Source organism: Xenopus tropicalis, chromosome 1 (assembly GCF_000004195.4).
Source record: "Xenopus tropicalis strain Nigerian chromosome 1, UCB_Xtro_10.0, whole genome shotgun sequence".
Taxonomy (NCBI): domain Eukaryota; kingdom Metazoa; phylum Chordata; class Amphibia; order Anura; family Pipidae; genus Xenopus; species Xenopus tropicalis.
In genome coordinates, this window is record NC_030677.2 from 162,987,344 (window position 1) to 163,011,191 (window position 23,848).

The 23,848-nt window shown below is 39.6% G+C and overlaps 1 protein-coding gene across 1 annotated transcript; it reads right to left on the bottom strand.

Moving 5' to 3' along the window:
• Positions 1 to 1,756: 1,756 nt before the first annotated feature.
• Positions 1,757 to 23,297, bottom strand: aldh2 (aldehyde dehydrogenase 2 family member). The gene is given in 13 exon segments (NM_001004907.1): positions 1,757 to 2,265; positions 2,744 to 2,858; positions 4,712 to 4,869; positions 5,018 to 5,182; positions 6,544 to 6,728; positions 7,884 to 7,986; positions 12,034 to 12,147; positions 12,299 to 12,427; positions 13,604 to 13,715; positions 14,239 to 14,318; positions 15,304 to 15,444; positions 16,798 to 16,902; positions 23,083 to 23,297. Coding segments are annotated over 13 exon segments (1,566 nt in total). The 5' UTR covers positions 23,209 to 23,297; the 3' UTR covers positions 1,757 to 2,232.
• Positions 23,298 to 23,848: the final 551 nt, after the last annotated feature.

Genomic DNA, 23,848 nt, shown 5'->3' on the forward strand with positions numbered 1-23,848 from the left:
TATATTGTATATGAAGTGCTTGTGACAAGGAAACACAGTTTCCGTGAATTCCTTCTCGCAAACCAACACAGGTTGCTCTTTTATCGTAAACCTTGTTTATTGGGCCTGGACAGGCCAGTTTTATGCTCATTTAAATGAATGATAGATGGAGCCATAAAAAATAAAGCAGAGACCCGACTTTGTACAGGCAATGTATTTCACTGCATTTTTGTGGCAGTATGGCACACACAGGCAGCCTAAGACAGGCAGATTATGGCACACACAGGCAGCATAGGGCAGGCAGAGTGCTGCCTGTGTGTGCCAAACTGTGCCTGCCCTATGCTGCCTGTGTGTGCCATACTCTGCCTGCCCTGTGCTGCCTGTGTGTGTGTAATTATGTGCTGGGGGTCACTGTGCTATCCACAGGGGAGGTGGAGGCATATGGATTTAAGGGTATATCTTAATATGACATAATATAATTCTTTTACATATGAATGACGGTTGATATCCTTGCTGTAAGGACCAAGCATTTGGGATTTTGCTGTGCTACCACCATTGTGATAAAATAGGTGTGGTTTGAAGTGGGTGTAGTTTAAAAAGGGGGAGTGACCAAAACTGGCTTCAATTAGCGACCCTCCACCATGTATGCTAGAGAAATTCCGGCCCTCAGCACCACAGAAGTTGGACAGCACTGCTCTAGGGTACCCAGTGGCTGTCTGTGCAAAATAACACCAAGTCTGTTAAGAATTTCCATGATGTTTGCTCATATGGTCTCTAAGATGTAATCTATCAAGCTGCGGAGCCTTGTTCTCATTAATTTTGCTTGAATACTTCAGTACCAAATGAATTACTTTAGCTAAGCCTTTTGTACCAATACAACTATGTATTAAATCCTGTAACACTGGCTCCTTAATTTTACATATGGAGGAAAATAATTCATAAGGCACATTTTTTATGGACCTACACTCTTAACCTGTTTTATTTTTTTTTTGGTCGATGTACTTACTGGGGATTTGCCTTTGGAAGTGAAGCAATCAATTCCTCTGATTTTGCTTGATGCTTTACACCACTTGTAAAATAAAAAAAATATTAAAGATGCAACTGCCCCCTCTAACTTCTAAATTCTTTTTTATTGCTTCCTATTAACTTCCTTCTATACGAGTTAAGCCACATGAGCGCTACCTGCTGCTCACTTTTCCAACATGAAGTAGTCAAGGATGTTGTTGGGAAGGAAGTCAAGGAAGTTGTCAGGAATAAGAAAGAAGGCTGATGTTAGGAAAGGTATGAGAAAAGTTAAGAGTTTTCTAATTTGTTTTCTAACCAGAAGAACATCAGATCAGCCCTATTTCTTTTGCCACAACTTCCTCAACTACTGTCAAGGCTAGCTTTTTATTCCTCCTGCGGTTGTTGCATTTGGGGCTGTGCGCTTGACTCACCCATCTCATACACTTCCAGAGCTTGTTGGTGCTAGTGCACAGGACTTCTTCTAAAGATGCAATGTGAATAATTTAAAGTGATACAATGAAAGTGAAGTTACATTTAGATTGAACTTTTTCAGTGTTTTCACACTTTTTGTGTGATTGCTAAACCAGTATCAGTCTGTCCCTCACTTCTACACTGGTGGTTCAGACTATTGAAACAACATAGCATAGCTCATTGGGCATCAGGGTGTTTGCACTCCTCAAGATTGCCTGCCATAAAAATCAAATGTCACCACATTTAATTTGACATAATGTATCTTTAACATCTACAGTCAGACAAAAGAAACCCAGGCAGATACAGAAATATATGACTTTATTATGTATTAGAAGTGCCTCTATTGCAGCTGGTATATGATGGAAAGTCACAGTTTGAAGCCAGAAGAAATTCCAGTGTGAAGTTTAACAAAACTTTCTTGAATAGTTTGGAGTCCAAAGCCACTTGATGGTATTTTGGGGCAAATATCACATTGATGCCTGGCAACACAGAGCCTGGGGTATTCTGAAAACCGTGTATAGGATTAAGTGCTTTCTGTTTGGGCATTACTTTTTAAGATTCATTTTACTGCACGGTTTTAATCTGCTCTGTGTGCAAAAAAAAAAAAAAAAAAAAAAAAAAAGCATTACAGAATTACAGAAAAGTAAAGCTATTTGTTAATTCAAGACATAAAAGGGTTTTAAAAGGTGGCCACTAAACTCTGAAAGCAGCTAATATGAACTTATAAAGCCAGAACCAACCCTACAGTTTCCCAGTGGTTTTTCTTTCACAACACATTTAGGAATTCTTCTGGGGAATCTTAATGGTGACCTGCAAAACAAACACACAAGCATATTATTTTGTAAGACCTTTCCTGCCACAGACTTCATGTTGCTAAGATGTGTACCAATACAGATATGCTAAAGACTTGTGCTTTTCTAGATGTGTTGCTTTTGTGTCCTAGGTAGAAAAAAAAATAACTTTCTGGACTATACCGTGAATTACTCCCTAGACTTGAGGATGGGACAGGGGACTGAGCATACATACTTGCTGGCAAAGAGAATCAGCACAGTGGTCTCAAACATTAGACTGCCTTTGTACAGTAACCCATAACAACGAATAAGATGTTTGCTTTTAAATCAGTAAACATTAAATGCTATCTGCTGATTGGTTGCTATAGGTGACCAAACTTTGCACCTTTTATTACTAATTTAGCTATCTTTATAAACAAAACATGCACACAGCTAGAGCCATCTTCAATTATGGGGGTATAGAGGATTTAAGCATATGGATCAATTACAGAACTTACATTCTTCACTTCTGTATATGCCTCAAGTCCATATTCGCCAAGTTCTCTTCCTATTCCTGATGCCTTGAATCCACCAAAGGGGGCTTGAGCTCCAAAAACATCATAGCAGTTAATCCTTAAAAGTAAAAAACAAATGTAATTTCATGTCAGCAAGATCTTAGTTTAGGAGCCTGAAGATAAAAGTAACATTTTCCCTGACAGAAACCCGCTCCTATAAACTTCAGTCCGATCCAAACTATTCATAGAAAATGCTTTTCATTTAGACCAGTAGATTCAGTGCATAATTTGTGGGAATTGTAACTCACCAGTGTAGGCAGGCCAACTTTGAATTCTTCTTCCCTGAACATGTAAAAAATTAACTTTAGGTGCCCTCAACATTCCTATTGCAAAGCCTATCTGCATTGACAATATGAGACTAGAAGAAATGGATTTTCTGGTAAAAAAAAAAAAAAACTCTCACCGCCCTACCTTTCAGTGCAGAACTACTAACCTGAATGTGGGGAAGGAAGACAACAAAATGTCAATGTCCAGGACTGGGAGACGGAGTGTGTGGCCCAAATAGGGCAACTCCCTAAAACTCTGTGTGCTTTGACATATTTGCTGTTAGCACAGTATTAATGTCTTGCAGATGGATTTTAGAGTTCTATTCATTTACTGTCCTTTGTTAAGGTTAATGCTTGGTGCTGATGAGGGGAGATTTTAATAAACTGCTGAAGTGTCTTTTCTAACCCTGAAAAAGGTATACAGGGTATGTAATATAACTACCTTATCCACATGGTATAGCCCTGCAATAGATTTTGATGGTGCCAGACTGTTCAAGAGCTCCACTGAATATCATTTTATCATAATTTGGTCTCTGAAGATATAATATATAACTGGCCCACTATATGGAAAACGTCCATTTATTAGTTAAAACGCTTCTGTAGTTCTGTAGTCTTCTTGTTTACTGGGTATGGCTACCTCCTGAATCTCCAGCATGTATAATGAAGTTTTGTACATGAACAGCATTACCCACTCCAAGAGACACCAGAGGGCATCTGAAGTGAACTTGTTACTTGCACATGAAAGAAGTAAACATTCTACCGCCTCCAGTGGTTAAGTATAGTACCCAGTAGTCCCTCACTGGCAGGTAAGGCCATGGGAGAAGCCTTACACAAAATTAACAAAATTCATGTGTTTTTATTATAGAAACATTCCAGTGGGCTACAGTGCTGGGCTTGAAGATAAATATATTAACAAGTTCTTCAGGTGTCAATTGTGTGTAAAGTTAATTACATTACTTTATTGGGTATTCATTGGATACAATAAAGTTGATTCCAGTAAGAATACTGCCAAGCATAGTCTACCATTTGAAGAGTGTATACATGAGGAGTGGTGGCACAAGACAACAGAAAGAACAGCACCATAAATCCAGGCAAGAATGCAACATACGTTGCCAGTTTCTCTGTGCTGTTTATTTGGAAAGTCGCTTGGTCCCTTTTATAGATCTGCCACTACAGGTATGAGATTCGCTATCCAGAAACCCATTAGCCACAAAAATACTGTCATTACAACCCTACAACTGCACAAATATTTGGACTTCATCCAATAAAATGATACATCTTCACCTGACCCTTTACGCAGCTGTGTGATCAGTTTTTTTTTTAACACTAACCCCCATATAAGATAAAAGGAACTAGATTTTATTATACAACCCCAAAAGGTTTTCTTTTTACTTATAAAAACAGTGGTGAGTGTTATTTGGATTTTCTCTCTAAATTTTTTTTTTGTAGGGAGATAGCTAAGAATTCTGAAGAAACTTTTTGAAAATAAGACTGTTATGGGACACATCACCAGCCTATATCATAACCACAGCTATCTTCAGACCTTTCATATAGGAGAGCTTAAGCCTCAGTGAGCTTTGAACTGAATCAAAAAAATACCATGTGTGCCATTGCCCTTAGTGTAGTAAGACATGAGAATACTTACCAGACAGTTCCAGCTCTTACTGACTGAGACACATAGTGAGCCTTATCAATGTCCTTTGTGAACACAGCAGCTGCCAAACCATACATTGAGTTGTTGGCTCGGTCAATCACCTCTTCAATGGATTTAAACTTTAGGATTTGCATCACAGGTCCAAAAATCTAATTAATGCAAAAACAAGTAAAAAGTTTAAATAAAAAAAATGGTTGAGCCCTCCCTTTTTTAGATTACCCCCACGTTATAACTTTGGATACAATATACCAGTGTAGAACACTAAAGTTACTTCAGCAGCCTGGGACTCTTCCATACCTCTTCTCTAGCAATGGTCATGTTGTCAGTCACATCCCCAAAAACGGTGGGCTGGATAAAATAGCCCCGATCAGCAGCAGGGTTACCACCATAGAGGAGTTTTGCACCTTCCTTTTTTCCAGATTTTATATACCCCAGAACTTTATTAAACTGCTCCTCATCCACCTATAATAGAAAGGCAACAGGTAAAATGAGGCACACCTAAAAATTTATATTTTTCAAACTTGGGGTATAAATGTTATTTATATAAAAGCACAAAGTATAAATTCCGCTGCCATGAGATGCCAAAGTTGTCATTTTTTTGGAACTGGGTTAACAATTACAGGGAATATTAAGTTTAAAGGAGAAAAAAAAGGTAAAAACTAAGTAAGCTTTATCAGAAAGGTCTATGTAAATACATCCATAAGCACTCACAGAAACACTGCACTGACAGGATTTCTTGTCTGTTTGTTTTCCTGTGCCAGCTCTCTCATCTCTCCCCTCTCCTGCTCCCCCCTCCCTCAAGAATGCCAAGAACTCACTCCCCCCCTTAGGAATGTGGATCTGAGCCAATCAGCAGGAAGCTTCCTCATAGTCTTACTAACTGAGCATGTACACTGGTCTTGGTGCAGGAGCAAGGCATTATGGGAACTTTCTTTACACAGCTCAGCGTTTTTTGTTTCTGGTTGCCTTCTGATCATCTGAACAGGTGAAATATGGGGAGACTTAAGGGCACTATTGAGAGAACTGAAGGTATGCCTGCAGCTTGAGATTAACTCTTTACTAGCCTTTCCTTCTCCTTTAAAACAAAGTGTTAGAAGCACCCAGCATGTGCAATGAATGATAGGGATCTATCTGTCAGTTACCGGAGCTTTGGAACCAATGCACTATATACGGTGTATACAATATATCTGTTCAGGATTCGGCCAAGATTCTGCCCTTTTCAGCAGGATTCGGCAGAGTCCATGGTTCTGGCTGAACCACATCCGAATAAAAAAAAAACAAACAAAACAAAACATGTGATTTTAGTCACAAAAGCATGGAAGTTGGGCATGTGGTTCTTTTTAACCCTTCAGTGCCTGGATTCAGATTCACATTACATTGCAGCTAAGAAACCAGTGCAATTAACATCAGAATTTAATAAATCAGACCTGCATCAGCTTATATGCCAGGCAAACATTTTCTGCTCAATAATTTGTGACAACCCCTAAAATTAGCTTCTTAAAAGCTTCCCAGAGCACACAGGATCATTACTACAATAGAGATTCCAAACCTTTAGGTTGGTGCAGTAAGTATATAAAATGGCACTTCTAGCCATATTTATTTTTAGGGTTTAATTCTTCTTTAAGGAAAGCCAGTGTAAGGGCTACAGACAATAGCTATCAAAAAGTACTTGTGCATGCTACTTTTTTGTGTGCAATTGCAAAGTGGGTATAGTGACAGTTGATCAATTGGATACCCTGTGCACATGGAGACCTATAAAAATAAAGCACATTTTAAATAAGTCAAGCACAGCTCTGTGTTCAGCTCACTAAAAATCATTTTACCTGAGGTCCTTGTTCTGTTTTAAAGTCAAAGGGGTTCCCCACAATCCTATTCTTTGCTCTTTGTATGCTCCTCTCAACAAACTCATTGTAGATATCTTCCTGAACATAGGTGCGAGAGCCAGCACAGCAGCACTGGCCCTGGTTAAAGAACAGAGCAAAGTGGGCCTGCTCCACAGCCCAATCCACTAAAACAAAACAGAAAAAAATACAGAGATTAATATGAAGTTAGACAGAATGTTACTAGTTAGTTTTCATTGTTTCCTGTGAACTAAGATACCTGTACATGAAATACAAAATGCATTCTGCTTGAAACAAATATAATTAAACCTAAAGCACATCACTTAAAAGAAGAACATCAGGGCAGCTTTAGGCTGATCCACACATGGCGTTTTTACGCTGCGTATTTTCTAATTCTCTCGGCGGCTGAAAAAACGCATAATATCATCATCCATAGAAATAACTTGAAAAGATTCGAAGCAAACCACACAATACGCTAGAAAACGCCTTACCACAGATTTTTCAAGCGTTTGCCGAAATACGCCAGTATTTGCACAGAAAGCTATTCCTATGTATACACAAAGGCAGCTGCCAGCCTAGCGGAAATACGCAGCGTTTTTTACTATTTCACGCTATTAACACCATGGAGACGGGATTTGCTACGTCACCAGTACTAGGCTGAAAAACGCCATAGTCAGGGGCTGTGTGGCATTTTTAGGCTGAGAAAATATGCAGCGTAAAAACGCCACGTGTGGCATCAGCCTAACAGATGATCTTCCCTATACAGCTGTATGGTCTGCTAAAAGAGTTGATAAATGACAATGTCTAATTACTGGTTAGTGGGGCTATTTAGCAAGAGACACAGGGTACTGCAGTAGGGAGTGCTGTATGTATAGCTTTATTTACGTGCTTACATTTTTATGTTATGATTGGTGCTATCAGCCATTTTAAAAAACTAAAAAGGAGTCATTTACTCAGTCCCAGACAGAGGTTTAAGAGCACTAAGTTGAGCAGCATTACTGAACACAAATAGCAATATATTCATGGGCCAAATGTAGTTCTCTACACTTCAAAATAGAGCACAAAGACCTGCAGCAATTCTGACACCTGCAGGGCATGGGGCGAAGTGCTTAAACATAGTGGGTTGCACTTTGCATCCTTCCCTGCAGATAGTAAATGGCCCCTTACGAATAGAGGAGTAACTGCACGGGGGGGGGTGGTGGATGGCATAATTTGGTCAATACAGACTGAACCACACCACCACAATAGTCCGGTAGTTCTGGTTTGAGTATTAAAATAAACCACACAAACGCTGTACATATCTTTAGTGCTGGAATACGTACAATCAGCATCAGAAAAGATAATATTTGGGCTCTTTCCGCCAAGTTCCAGCGTCACTTTTTTCAAATTGCTCTTCCCAGCTGCTTGTTGGATTAAACGACCAACCTGAAGAAAATATATTTTTATATAGTCATAAAAGAGAATGCAATTGACCTTGAGAAGAAACATTGACTCATTTTTATATAGTCATGCAAAAGAGAATGGTACTCAAGTGAATAATGCTCACGCTGAGGTGTTAAATCCAGATGTAATTAACATACTCATAAGTACTGCTCATATCATTTAGCCCCTGCGGTGAAACGCAGAACGCTGCCACAGGGGAGCGCAGGATCAAACGCTCGTCAGTACAAGCCCTTAAAAAGGTCTTTATTTGGCTCAGCTGAGCACTTAGGGTTTTGCCATATCTAAATCCTGCAAAGAGTGCCAGGATTTGTTCAGATCCTTAACCCTTAACCTTAATCCTCAATTTAGTACATCCCTAATTATTAAATCTCTAAAATTCTTTCAAAAGTTTAAAGAAACAAATTAACAAAAAGTTTAATTTTTTGATTGCTCCCCTTTAATTGGATCAGACTCTTTCAATAACGGTTTATTTGTTAACCTAGAGATAGAGAATCCTATAAACGGATCACAGTGCAAATAATGTTTATCTGTTTGATAGAAGCCTGGAAGTGCTGTCCTTAAAAAGATAATCTCCGGAAAGTCTTGTTGGATTAGCCAAAGGTTTCTGGTGATTAATGGCTCACTGTTAAGAATGTACTGTATGCTCAAAGACTCAAAGGCCCTTCAAGAAACTTGCAGGTCTTGTTGTGTAACAGGTAGGTTTAAACCATAAAACACATTTTTGTAAACTAGTAGGTCATGCAGCATCGGCGAGCACAAACCATTCCCTCTAGTACCCAGGTGGGCTACTTCAGTAGGGATACGCACAATCCACAATTTTAGGATCCGGCCGAACCACAAATCATTTGTATAATGAAAATATGAATGCTAATTTGCATATGCAAATCAGGATGCAGAATGGTTAAAGAGAACCGCGCACCGAGTTTATGTGACAAAAAGTCATGATTTTAAGGATTCTGAATTTGTTTGGCCAGAGGCATGGATTCGGACAAATCCAAATCTTGCTGATTAAGCAGTGGTCCCCAACCTTTTTTGCATCACGGACCAGTTTTAAGCAAGACAATTTTTCCAAGGACCAAGGTTGGTAGGGACGCAACTAGTGCATAGTATGTAAGTTAATTATTACATATATAATGTAAATATCATTATTACATTTTATATTATGCACTTTATTTTTATTGTTATTGATATTATTACATTATAAAATATAATACAGCTCACTATAATACAAAATCAATGGGAGACCAGGTGGCCCAGTTCAGCACAGTCCGCGGCCCGGCACCGGTCCAAGGCCCAGTGGTTGGGGACCCCTGTGATAAAGGACGAACCCCAAATGGAATACAGGTATCGGACCCCTTATCCGGAAACCCGTTATCCAGAAAGCTCCGAATTACGGAATGCCCGTCTCCCATAGACTCCATTTTAATCAAATAATTCAGAATTTTAATACCGATTTCCTTTTTCTATGTAGAAATAAAACAGTACCTTGTATTTGATTCCAACTAAGATATAATTAATCCTTATTGGATGCAAAACAGTCCTATTGGGTTTAATTAATGTTTTATTGATTTTTTAGTAGACTTAAGGTATGGAGATCCAAATTACGGAAAGACCCCTTATCCCGAATACCCTTGGTCCCGAGCATTCTGGATAATGGGTCCTATACCTGTACTGGATTCTGTGCATCACTACATTTCAGTTAATATATCATGCCACACAATCCTGGCCCATGATCAAATAGTCAGTCATGCTGCTTATTTTCCAAAATCACTGAAGAATTTCAGTGAAAAAGACCCCAACATCACCTCCCATCAATATTTTCTCATTCAATGTCCCAGGCTCCGTTTGCAGAGAAACCCCTAAATAAGATCTGGTGCAACCAAATGCTCAGGAGTCAAATAGTTAATTGCACACAGGTGGCCTCCATTCAGCTGAAGAATCTTTATGTTATAATTCTGTTCACCCGATTCTGGAAATGCTGATATTAAGAGCATCATGAAGAACAAGCAGCTATCCAAACAAGTCTGCAATAAGATTCTGGAAAAGTTCCAATCAGGGTTGGGCTAACTATCCCAAAATCTGAACATGTAAGGCTAATGTCAGACGAGGTGTAGGGTGGATATTTTCAGCAAGTGGAAAAACGCTTGCTGAAAATTCCGCTTTACGCCTCAAACATATGCCTGCACCCGAATGAATGGAATACGCTCGGGTGCAGGCACATGTAGCCGAAATATGCATAAAAACGACAGACTCTTTTTATGCGTATTTCCGCTACATGTGCCTGCACCCGAGCGTATTCCATTCATTCGGGTGCAGGCACAAGTAGGAGGCGTAGAGAGGAATTTTCGGCAAGCGTTTTTCCGCTTGCCGAAAATATCCGCCCTATGCCTCGTCTGACATCAGCCTAAATCACAGTAAAAATGTGCAAAACCATTTCTGAGGGACTGAGGGAAGTTAATACTTACAGTATGTACCCAACAGATGTCCGCTTTTTGTTTTAGTGTCATAATAAAAACATTTAGAAGGTTAACCTTCCAAACATTTTTTGACTTACATTGTTCTCTAACACTTCACCAGAAATACTTTTGGCAGTTCAGAGGCTGCACCATGATTACAGAGTTGCCAGACTGCAACACCAGGGGGCTGATTTACTAATCACGAATTTGAATGGGAAAAATTCGGATTGGAAACGAACATTTTGCTACTTTTTCATATTTTTTGCAATTTTTTCAGTCGCCGTTACGACTTTCGTAAACTGTCACGACTTTTTCGTAGCCGTTACGACTTGCGCGAATTGTCGCAACTTTTTCGTAGCCGTTACAACTTGCTCGTATATTGTCGCAACTTTTTGTATTGAGGGCTTGTAAACGGCGGGCAAAACTTTCAGACTTTGCATGATTTTGGAAGCCTCCCATAGGCCTCAATGGCACTCTGCAGCTCCAACCCGGCCCAAGGAAAGTCTCCCATAGGGCTCGATGGCACTCTGCAGCTCCAACCTGGCCCAAGGAAAGTCTCCCATAGGGCTCAATGGCACTCTGCAGCTCCAACTCGGCCCAAGGAAAGTCTCCCATAGGACTCAATGGCACTCTGCAGCTCCAACCTGGCCCAAGGAAAGTCTCCCATAGGACTCAATGGCACTCTGCAGCTCCAACCTGGCCCAAGGAAAGTCACGATACTGAAGCTTGAATGAATCCGAAACTTTCATACTCAGCGCGATGGCTACGAAAAAGTCGCGACAATTAGCGCAAGTCTTAACGCTATGAAAAAGTCGCAACAATTTACGAAAAAAAAAAAATCGCAAAATACCGATCATTACGAAAAAAACGCATTCGGATGCTTTTCGGACATTCGTGGATTAGTAAATATGCCCCCAGGAGTTAGGAATATTAAACTTTGGTGGATGAGTGTCACATCTTCAACCCTAGATTTGATAAAATATTGGCCCCCTGGTGTGAATTGGACACGATAACTTAAAAATTAATTGTTGGCTATTCTTTGTCTGAAGCCTTAGAGCATATTGGCTGGTCATGATTATAAATTAGCTTGATCTACGTAGAAACCATATACAATCAGAGGTTGTTCCGCTCTGATGATGCTTGTTGTTCTTACACCAATCACAAGCTAATGATCTATTCTAAGTAATATGTTTTGTTTTGTTTTTTAAATGTGAAAAATGTATCACTTCAGGCAGCAATACAAAATGTGAGGAAATTAAAAAAAAAAAGAATGAATAAAAGGCACTGTACCTCCTAAATGCCTTTTCATTCTCTCCACCTTTAACTTCAAGGGACTTCTAATGCCAAATTTCACTCTCAGTACCTCCTGAAGCTTCCCTATATTTTCTATTCTTTATGTTGTACACCACACCTTTCACTAGCTCCTCCAAACCACATCATCTCTCATTTCATTCTCAAGGTCTTACCAACATGGCAGGAACAATTTATGATTGGTATTCATATATCAATGGCAACCATTCAGTCTTAAATTATTCTGGGAAGTGTATAAAAAGATAATAATGGCTGATTTTACCTCTGTAGAGCCAGTAAATGCTACTTTATCCACGTCCATGTGAGAGGAGATAGCTGCACCAGCTGTGGGACCCATTCCAGTAATGATATTCACAACACCCGGTGGGAATCCAGCCTGTAATAAGAGGACAATGAAAACTACTGCCGCAAGTTACACTTTAGATGTCTACAATTTAGACAGAATCCATTTGAAAATATTAAAGAAACATTTACTGTGTTCAGTATACGGTGACCTCTGAAAATTAGAACAATAGTATATGGCTCACCTCTTTCACAAGGCTGGCAACATGCAGAGCAGTGAGAGGGGTCTGCTCAGCCACCTTCATGACAATCACATTTCCAGTGGCCAGAGCAGGTCCAAATTTCCACGCCAGCATCAGTAGCGGGAAATTCCACTGGAGTGAAAAATAAATAAATAAAATACCCAACTGGTCATGTAACTTGAAAATACACAATGCATAAAGATACATACATAATTAAGTGGAACTGTAGTAATTACAAAATATCTGTAAACCATTAAATGTTTTTAACCTTTACATTTTATGTATTTATTTGTGCATTCCTCAATCTATTTTTTTCTTTCAAGTTACTAAACACAAGTCAGCTTTCACCTGCTCTAACTAGCTGATCCCAGTAAGAGGCAACAATTTGAAAAACACTACTGGCATACAGCATGGTGGAGTTATTTGCAGTATGACAAATGTTGAGAAAGCAAAATAAGAATAACATTAAAGTGATACATGAAAAAACTACTTTAAAATATGAATCTACATAAGTTACCTATAGTTAATGTTGATCATATTTCATTCATAGGGCTGCTATTGTCAGTAATTGTTACTTGAAGTTCCTAAACCTGACTGTCCCTTCTCTTGTGCTGCACAAATATGGCAGCCCCCTCACAGAGGAACATGGGGCATCAGAAAGTAATGTAAACGCATCTGACAAATACTTTTATGGAAAAATTATAATAGCGTGCAAAGACAATGTTATGATAAATGTAAATTTTTTTTTATTTTTGGTGTCACTATCTCTTTAAGAATTCACTACAGTCTGTGTCCATTTACATCTAAGACAGTTTGCCATATATATATTTAAAGAAAAAAAATCAATAATGACATTTACAAACTAAACTCTACATCCCCCTCCTGTACCAAGATCAATACATGGTGTTTGGAGCTTAGCAAATAATGCTCAAATGAGGGGACATAATAATGTACACACACTACAAAGCAACAGTTCGACATGTGTGGTAACCAAACATCAATGAAGCAGAAATCTACTGACAGACAGAACAAAGAGTAATGGGCAATATATCATTTGCAAACCAGGCTTTAAAGTGGTGGTATATGGTTTCTATCGTTCTGGGATTATGACAAAGTGATAAAACGTCAGTGTGTGACATCCTTCTATCTACTATATTTACCTGAAAATGCTACTCCACTGGGGAAAAAATGAACACAATGCAATTTCTACAGAAGTGGAGATTTTATTCTCCATGCTACTTAAAGGATTAATAACGTTCAAATGAGTATGGCAAATATTTTCACGCACTTCACTCAGCCACAACATACCGGAATGATCTGTCCGCAAACTCCAACCGGTTCATGTCTGGTGTAGGTAAAATAATCTCCATCGATTGGGATTGTTTTTCCATGACATTTGTCAGCCCAGCCTGCATAATATCTGATATGGACAAAAAAACATCTTTTTAAATATCAGCCAGTATCATGCGTGTCCAGTCACGCTAGACTTGAAATTCAAAATGACTTATAATATGATATTTATAAATTATCATATATCTTTTAAAAAAAATGTTTTTCAAAACACAGTTGTACGATCTAGAATAGCCGCACCTTCCCCCCTACGATTAGAATGTATAAAATAACATTACTACATCTTATAATATGAATGAGTAAACGGTCACAATGGAATGACTTCATGGCTGGGTTTAGTAAGATATATTGCCACTAGAAAAGACTTATCCACCCACAATATGTTTTTTTACTACATCTTAGAATACGAATGAGTAAACGGTCACAATGGAATGACTTCATGGTTGGGTTTAGTAAGATATATTGCCACTAGAAAAGACTTATCCACCCACAATATGTTTGTAACACTGATCTGTATGCAAATACAGATCATTGCAATAAACCATATGAAATCCCCCAGCAGAGTTTAACGAGAAGATTAAGGAGGCCATTACCTTAGGCACTTTACTACAAGATCCAAGTCCACCGCATAAGAAATTGCATATGGTTTTCCATTGTCTAAGGTCTCCAAAGTCTACATATAAAGGAGAATAAAAAGACTTAAGCCAGGTAAACACACATAATATTGAAGCTATTAGAGAAACACACGCTTTCTCCTTGTAGATTGTAAGCTCTTTTGGGCAGGGCCCTCTTCACCTCTTGTATCGGTTATTGATTGCTTTATATGTTACTCTGTATGTCCAATGTATGTAACCCACTTATTGTACAGCGCTGCGGAATATGTTGGCGCTTTATAAATAAATGTTAATGTAATGTAATGTTAATGCTGAAAGAATCTCAAATTATGAAGGCCATGGATATATGAGCAAACATGAACTGATACAGACAACAGTGTTTTTTGTTTTATTAAATCACCTTAAAATACAATATAATGTGATATTTGACAATTTTTTTCTTTACCCCTTTAGCTTTATTCTGCATTTCTCCATAAACAAATCAGGTATCTGGTTTGGCCACCAACGCTAGGCCATGCTGCAAAAGCTAAACTCTAAATAACCTTCAAAAACACTTAAAAAACAATTATTAGTCATCTGTTTGAAAGCAAAGATCTGATTGGATGCTATGGGTTAGTAAAGTTTGTAACTTTTATTACATTCTTCTAAGTTTCACTACTCCAAAGGCAGAGGGGGGTGTAGGTGTGTGTGTTAAAATATATTTGGGCCAGTGTTCAGGCCCATAAGGAGAGCGAAGACACAACTTTAGAGATTATTTAATAACCAGAAAGGAATGTGCTTTAAACCTACCAATAAAGCTTAAAGTTACAAAAGTAATAAAACTGGGCAGTTACATGTTGATTTATGAATGTCGGTAATTTGTTACACACTGTGTAGGCCATATGCTTTAGGTGTCAGAGCAAATAAGATAGTGGGTGTGTGGTATTGCGTTATTTAACTTTACCTTAGGACCCAGACATGTAGGCGGTATCTCATATTTGAGAACTTACAAAATATATTATATTATAATTTAAGGCATAACTTCCTTTTCTTGGTGCCACTTACTGCTAATATAGCTCTGTCTCTCTCAATAAGATCTGCCAGGCGGTTTAGCAGAACACCTCTTTGAGATGCATCCATTCTTCTCCATGGTGATCCCAATCTGAATGCCTCACGTGCAGCTTTAACTGCTTTGTCCACATCAGCCTGCAAAGAACGTTAACCATTAACTCCAATACAATGCAAGAACCAGTGTTACATGTGGCTTATCAATATAGGCAATTGTGTTATAAAGCATGTACAATAACATTGTTTGATCATTATAAACTATGATTCAGAGCATGGACTAAATTATAATCTCAGTGCAAGGACCAGTGTTATATGTGGCTTATCAAGAAAGGAAACTGTGCTATAAAGCATATGTAATAACATATTTGAACATTATCAGCTGTGATTCCGAGCATGGACTGTTATAATCACATAAAACTAATACGATAACAAAGATAGTATTATGTGCAGAATAATTGAAGTGCCTGATGCCTGATACAAGAGGAAATATAAATAACCTGCACTATGATGTTTTCCCAGTTCTTAACAATTTCCCCCACATGCACTTCATCAACTGCCATACAAAATGGGATTAGCAACAGTTGGATCAAAAGATATAACCAAGCCACCTGTGCGGTCCCAAAATGCCACTGCCTATATCCGGCAAAAATAGAATTAAGAAGGTTAAGAAATCTACTTTTACTAATCCAGATCTATCTTAATGAGGAGCTGTAATTAGAATATAGTATGTACAAGCTAGGCCTAAACAATTTTTGGCATTCTCATGTGTACTCCACTTATGGATTTCACATATGGGTGTAGGTTTTCAAATGGATTTACAACAATCGTAGTTAAAATACAGTTTCAGGAAAGATCATATTTTAAAAAAGAAAAGAAAAAACAATTACAGATCTGTTAGTGCATTTGTTGCTTCCTACAACTTCCACCGTTCCACTGGCATCCGATTCCAGCCAGTCTGACAATATCTGGATGACTTTCCTACCCATAACTGGCAAAACTACAGAATGCTTTGCAGATATTCATGAAACAATACCGCTGAAGCAGTTAAAAGGCACACAGATTAGAAACATATTAGCACTAATGTTTAAAAATGCATGTGGGCTTGCACTAGTGTAGTGAACCACAGAAACACAAATTCCTTATTCTAAATACATTAGATGTATTGCCTAATGCACAGTTTGCAATTGGTATACTCACACGTGTGTGTGTGTGGACTACATCTCCAAGCATGTTAAAGTACAGCCCAACAGAAGAGCCATAAACACTTAGCACAAAGGAAATAACCAGTTTCTAAAAAAAATGCTGAGTATAGATCCACACTGTCATGTGCTACAGGCACGGCCACATTCCACAGATTAAAACTTAATTTTTCATAAAATGGAGCAGGCAAACTTGAAAAACTGCTCAAAATGGTTGGTAACAAAATACATACTCACATATAAGTGCAGTGCAATAGTCTGCCATTCATTTTATTGTTATACTGCTACTTACTTTGTCTCCCTCTGCAACATGGCATATCACTTCTCCTGTGGATGGGTTGATGGTGGGGAAGGTCTTCTTGCTGGCAGCATCATGCCACTCGTTGTTTATAAAGAGCTAGAAAAAAAATTACAGAATAATACAACAAACAACAAAGAACTACATAAAACAGATCTGATATTCAGAGGGTCATCAGATTTAGAACAACTCTGGTCCAACACAGCAGACCACCCATTACATCTGAAAAATCCATTGTACGTCAATTTCAGATGCAGCAGCTGCATTTATTTATGTATGTACTTTTCCCAATGTTAAATCTAATCTGACAGTACATGATTTGGATGTATGTTTGGATCAATGGATTCAGACACAAAATGGAAGCAGAGTCGGAGACCACTTTAGCCCATGGTAAACAGATATGTTTCTAGTCAAACACCTGAAACCTTTTTACCATGGTTGCAATGGTGATGGTTGCAAACATCAGGTGCTGGCATTCTGATATAATTCACATAGGTAATGGGGGTGATGTCAATCATTTGAATGCCTCATTTTTAGCATAGAAAAACACTGGGCAAAACCTCTGAAACTGCTTCATATACTGTGACCTTTAAGGAAGTAAAATATATATATATATATATATATATATATATATATACACACACACACACACACACACACACACACACACACATATACACAAAAGGAATTGTTGACAGAAAATAACAAAGGCTTTCCCGGAAGACCAAGTCATTCTAGGCCTATGGCACAAAATGGGGGGGGGGGGGTGGAGTTTAAACTGCAGTTTAAATGTCTGACCTTTTTAAACAACTGCAGTTGTCAGCTAAAGCACAAAGGTGGTCTAAACCCTCTGTTTGCCACAGACATATCTGAACTTGATATTAATATTAATTGGCAAGATAAATTATATGACACTGAAAGCAGCACTTGTTATGCTTTAGTGGGAACTGCAGCAGAGAAACAGCAGCTTTACTAGCCCAGCCCCTGTGTTATATCAGGGACCAGATACATCAGTAAAAATGCATGGTATGGGGAATGCATCTGGGGAAAAAATGCAAGCGCGGTCTGTTCCACAGCAATAGAAAATGAGCTCTTAAAGCAGCTTATTGCATTAAACATGCATTTCTAAAAGGAATGAGTTCATGTTGCTTAGTTTTTATGCACTGGTGTATGGAGAGTTTTAACTACTGCTGTGCTTCAGCCTATTACTGCTTCCCACAGAGATAAATGCCATTAGCCCTAAACACGTCACTATCTGATATTTATTCAGTGAGATGGGATTCACGTTTTAAACCAAAACAGCTTCCAAAGTAAAATCAGATCAACAGTCATGTGGAATAAGTGAGCTTTGCCTTGTGACTATCAGGGGATAACCTAGCATGATATTCTTTGTGGCACTGTTCAAATTGTCCTGAAGGTGTAGGGAATACTTTTCATATTGGCAGAAACATAATTATACAGGGACAATGTCGACCCCACATACTAAAGTCAGGGATTACTACAGCTGATTCTTATCATGCCATTCTACAACAGTAAACTGTTTCCAGTGCAAAGGGTAAGAGTTACATATGCGCCAAAGGTTGCTTGGCAAATACCTGGCAAAAAGCAAAAGGACAAGAGGATGCAATGAGCTGCCAGTAGGACAGGAGTCCTGGGCTCAGATCTGTAACATTTTGTAGCGCACCACAAGGGTGAATTTACTCAATGTAAAGGAGCATTATATAAAGTGTAATGCCCAGGTCTTAATCTCACATGTAGAAGACAGCATTTTTGGGTTGGATATACTTGCCAGTTGCCCCCATGTGATATGACCACTCTGCCCTCTTAGGGGAGGATGTGACTACCACACCCCTTAAATATTTTGGGAAAGATGGACACAGATTAAGTAGCACAATCAGCTTTTTGACCCAAAGCGGTCTTAAAACTAAATATGCACCTTGTTTTAGTTTGTATGTTCTATTATTGAAAGAAACGTTACATTAAAGTAAAGGGATCATGGAAACTCTAACGTATTATTGGGTCCTGACATATTTGATTATATTAATTCCATTAAATAATTGATTATAATTCCATTTGAAGATGAATACCTTTTGCGTTGTCAAGTACACACATATGGGGCAGACTTATCAAAATTCACCCACTCCCAAATAATTCCTATGGGATTTTAAGAAAACTATTTATCAATGGTGAAAATCAGTTCACTAAAGGGATGAATAGAAAGTGGGGGAATTTCTGTGGCGAGTGCTAATCTAATCTCACATTTTGATAAATCTGCCCCCATATTACCTGGAATAATTGAGACCTGCTGTTTTCCAGATGAGGGATCTTTCAATAAAGTGAAGCCCCAAGCCTAAAGTTGAATTAGCCCCATAGCTGACATTAGGCTGATGCCAGATGAGGCGTAGGGCGGATTTTTTCGGCAAGCGGAAAAGGAAAATACAACCGGGTGCAGGCACATGTAGCCGATATCCGCATGAAAATGCGAGAGAATGCAAAGTCTCGCGTTTTCATGCGTATATCGGCTACATGTGCCTGCACCCGAGCGTATTCCATTCATTCAGGTGCAGGCACATGTAGGAGGCGTAGGGCGGAATTTTCAGCAAGCGCTTTTCCACTTGCCAAAAAAATCCGCCCTACGCCTCGTCTGGCATCAGCCTTAGCTTGCTTTCTTCACCTGCACCTGGAACTACAGGTCCTTTTCAAAAAATTAGCATATTGTGATAAAGTTCATTATTTTCTGTAATGTACTGATAAACATTAGACTTTCATATATTTTAGATTCATTACACACAACTGAAGTAGTTCAAGCCTTTTCTTGTTTTAATATTGATGATTGTGGCATACAGCTCATGAAAACCCAAAATTCCTATCTCAAAAAATTAGCATATTTCATCCGCCCAATAAAAGAAAAGTGTTTTTAATACAAAAAAAGTCAACCTTCAAATAATTATGTTCAGTTATGCACTCAATACTTGGTCGGGAATCCTTTTGCAGAAATGACTGCTTCAATGTGGCGTGGCATGGAGGCAATCAGCCTGTGGCACTGCTCAGGTGTTATGGAGGCCCAGGATGCTTCAATAGCGGCCTTAAGCTCATCCAGAGTGTTGGGTCTTGTGTCTCTCAACTTTCTCTTCACAATATCCCACAGATTCTCTATGGGGTTCAGGTCAGGAGAGTTGGCAGGCCAATTGAGCACAGTAATACCATGGTCAGTAAACCATTTACCAGTGGTTTTGGCACTGTGAGCAGGTGCCAGGTCGTGCTGAAAAATGAAATCTTCATCTCCATAAAGCTTTTCAGCAGATGGAAGCATGAAGTGCTCCAAAATCTCCTGATAGCTAGCTGCATTGACCCTGCCCTTGATAAAACACAGTGGACCAACACCAGCAGCTGACATGGCACCCCAGACCATCACTGACTGTGGGTACTTGACACTGGACTTCAGGCATTTTGGCATTTCCCTCTCCCCAGTCTTCCTCCAGACTCTGGCACCTTGATTTCCGAATGACATACTTTGGACCACTGAGCAACAGTCCAGTGCTGCTTCTCTGTAGCCCAGGTCAGGCGCTTCTGCCGCTGTTTCTGGTTCAAAAGTGGCTTGACCTGGGGAATGCAGCACCTGTAGCCCATTTCCTGCACGCGCCTGTACACGGTGGCTCTGGATGTTTCTACTCCAGACTCAGTCCACTGCTTCCGCAGGTCCCCCAAGGTCAGGAATCGGTCCTTCTCCACAATCTTCCTCAGGGCCCAGTCACCTCTTCTCGTTGTGCAGCGTTTTCTGCCACACTTTTTCCTTCCCACAGACTTCCCACTGAGGTGCCTTGATACAGCACTCTGGGAACAGCCTATTTGTTCAGAAATTTCTTTTTGTGTCTTACCCTCTTGCTTGAGGGTGTCAATGATGGCCTTCTGGACAGCAGTCAGGTCGGCAGTCTTACCCATGATTGCGGTTTTGAGTAATGAACCAGGCTGGGAGTTTTTAAAAGCCTCAGGAATCTTTTGCAGGTTTTTAGAGTTAATTTGTTGATTCAGATGATTAGGTTAATAGCTCATTTAGAGAACCTTTTCATGATATGCTAATTTTTTGAGATAGGAATTTTGGGTTTTCATGAGCTGTATGCCACAATCATCAATATTAAAACAAGAAAAGGCTTGAACTACTTCAGTTGTGTGTAATGAATCTAAAATATATGAAAGTCTAATGTTTATCAGTACATTACAGAAAATAATGAACTTTATCACAATATGCTAATTTTTTGAAAAGGACCTGTATAGTCTTGGCCCAGGTGTAGGCACTTGCAGCAGATATCGGTGCTAAAACCAAGAGTTTGCATTTCAGAGAGGATATCCAGTGTGGGTGCAGGCAAAGAAGAAAACTAATGTCAGCGCTGGAGCTGATTCTAGGCCTGCACTCTTCCAAAAGGCTGAGATCAGCCCCCATGTGGCATTAGTCTTAGGACTACCACACACAGAGCTTGTAGCCAGCAACTTGTCCCTGCTACAATACTTTTGAGTGAGATTTGTCTCTACTAAAACACATGTAGAGACAATTATCAATATTGTCTGCTTTGTAGCTGGCTACAAGTAGCTCCATGTGTCATTGCCCTTAAAGTAGACACATTTGACAAGTGAAAATCCCCCCTCTTGTAGGCAATGATAAATATTTTAAGGTGCTGGTTTCAGTCTGGGCTACAAATTATCATTAACACATTCCTAACAGTCCCTGCCAGAAGCACAGTAGGAAGGGGATAGCCAATCACAGCCCTGCAGTCACACAAGCAAAGACAGGCTTCAGTTCCCTATCAGGTCAGCCTAGCTGCTGATTGGTTCCTATCCTACAGTGCAGTGTGCTGAGGGCTCCCTGCACAAGAAGGCAGAGGTTAACTGGAACATATGGTTGGGACTGGTAATGGATGAAAATTCATGCCACAAAGTCTAGGTATTCTGTTAAAAATCTTTAAAAAAGACTCTATATTTTGCCCCAAACCAGCTCAGGTATCTCCAGCTTTGCAGTCTTCGTTGTACAGTTGTAATCTGAAGCGAGTATACATGGTTCCTAAGCATGATTTTACTCTTAAGTGCCATGTATACTCACCTCTGGCTGGCTCCACATTGCAAGGAGATGCCAGCATGGATGTTGATTACATTTTTGTATATTAGCATTTAGGAATAATACAAATTTGTGGGAAAAACATACAACAATTTGAAACTGGAATAAAGACATTTGTAAATTGAAATATTAAAGACTGAGGCAACAGCCTTGATAAATATACACCACAGCTTGTTTGAAGCAAATTTCCCCCCCCCTCCCCTAAAATTGAGGCATTCTGCATAGTATCGAATGGAGCTGTGCTGTCAAGTAATCTAAGCACTATTATCTACTTTTATTTCCTCAGTAATGCCCCCATTTTATCTGCAATAACTGTCCAGATCAGCTGAAAAATAAAGAGGTATGGTACATGCCAGGATTGCAGAGGAATGGCTCTTAATTTGCAGTTGGTTCAGTCCCACTTATTGCAAAACACTCTCAGTTATAAGTTTGAGCGATAGGCTAAACCAACGCAGGCGACTGCCAACTTTATTGCAACACCCTGATTAGCAGAAGTAGGGCAGACTTTTCCTCCTTAGAAACACTCCACCAATCAATACTCTCCAAAAAAAAAAATCAGAAATTATTTAGACTTATGCTTATGTAATACTATAAATAATGCCCCCCTGTTGTAAAAGGATCCTGACTGAGAGCAATTGGCGTGCAGCCTTGCGTCTTTATATGGTCAACTGACTTCTGGTTGACTTGTAGCCCTCAAGTTGTACAGTACTGGGTACATTATTGCACATATACACATTCTCACACACTCCTGCCCTCATGTTGTACAGTACTGGGTACGTTATTGCACATATACACATTCTGACACACTCCTGCCCTCATGTTGTACAGTACTGGGTTATTGCACATATACACATTCTCACACACTCCTGCCCTCATGTTGTACAGTACTGGGTACGTTATTGCACATATACACATTCTCACACACTCCTGCCCTCATGTTGTACAGTACTGGGTACGTTATTGCACATATACACATTCTCACACACTCCTGCCCTCATGTTGTACAGTACTGGGTACGTTACGAGCACAAGGACGTACAAACATGAGGAACCACAATGCCAAAATCACAAAAAGGCATTGCCTGCTAAAAGGCCTACAGCTCCCTTATATATCCCTTATAGGAGTGAAGTTGGCACTGCGCGGCTCTATGCCGAGGTGTCACTCCTTACCTGGTTGAAGTGCACATCTGGCTTGGGGTTTGGAGTTGGGATTGCAACGGAATACCTGCAGAGCTGTACCCCCAGTGGCATACGAGCCACCCTACCGCAGAGGCTCCCCAAGGCTGTCCGGAGCATGGTTAATCAGATCGAGAGCCCGAACTTCAGCTGCAAAGCTCAACACAACAACTTAGCCCCAGATCAGCCTTATAGCTGCTGCTTCTGCCCCCTCCCTAAAAGAGGGAGTGGAATGGCCCGAGTCTAATCATATTACAGCAGTGTTTCCCAAACCGATGGGCGGGCACTAACAGCGGGGAGGGGGGGGTGCAGCTGAAGTTCAAGGGGAAGGCCCATGACAAGGTAATGTTTAATTGTTACAGCTCTTCCTGCTGCTTCTCCTCTTCCCCATGCAAGATTTGTATTGTTTGTTTTTCCTGCCCCTATGGACTGTCTGCGTCAGGATTGGGCACAGGCAGGCATGAAATTGGAGAATAATGAGGAATAAAGGAGTTTGACCCCGCCCCAGAAGGACACCGACTAATAAACAGTATATTCATAGTTCTCCAGTGGAATGTAATGGTAGCTTCCCCAAACAAACATGAAGATTGGATGTTGAAAGCGTGTCAGACATTTTTGCTCTACTTTTATAGCGCGATCACATGCTTTACCCGGAATGAAGTGGGTTTTTATGTGATACTTATAGCTTCATTGTCTGTTGGTTGAAAATATATTACATGGCATCATAGAAATCACTGCATTCTGCGTCATTAATCATTAT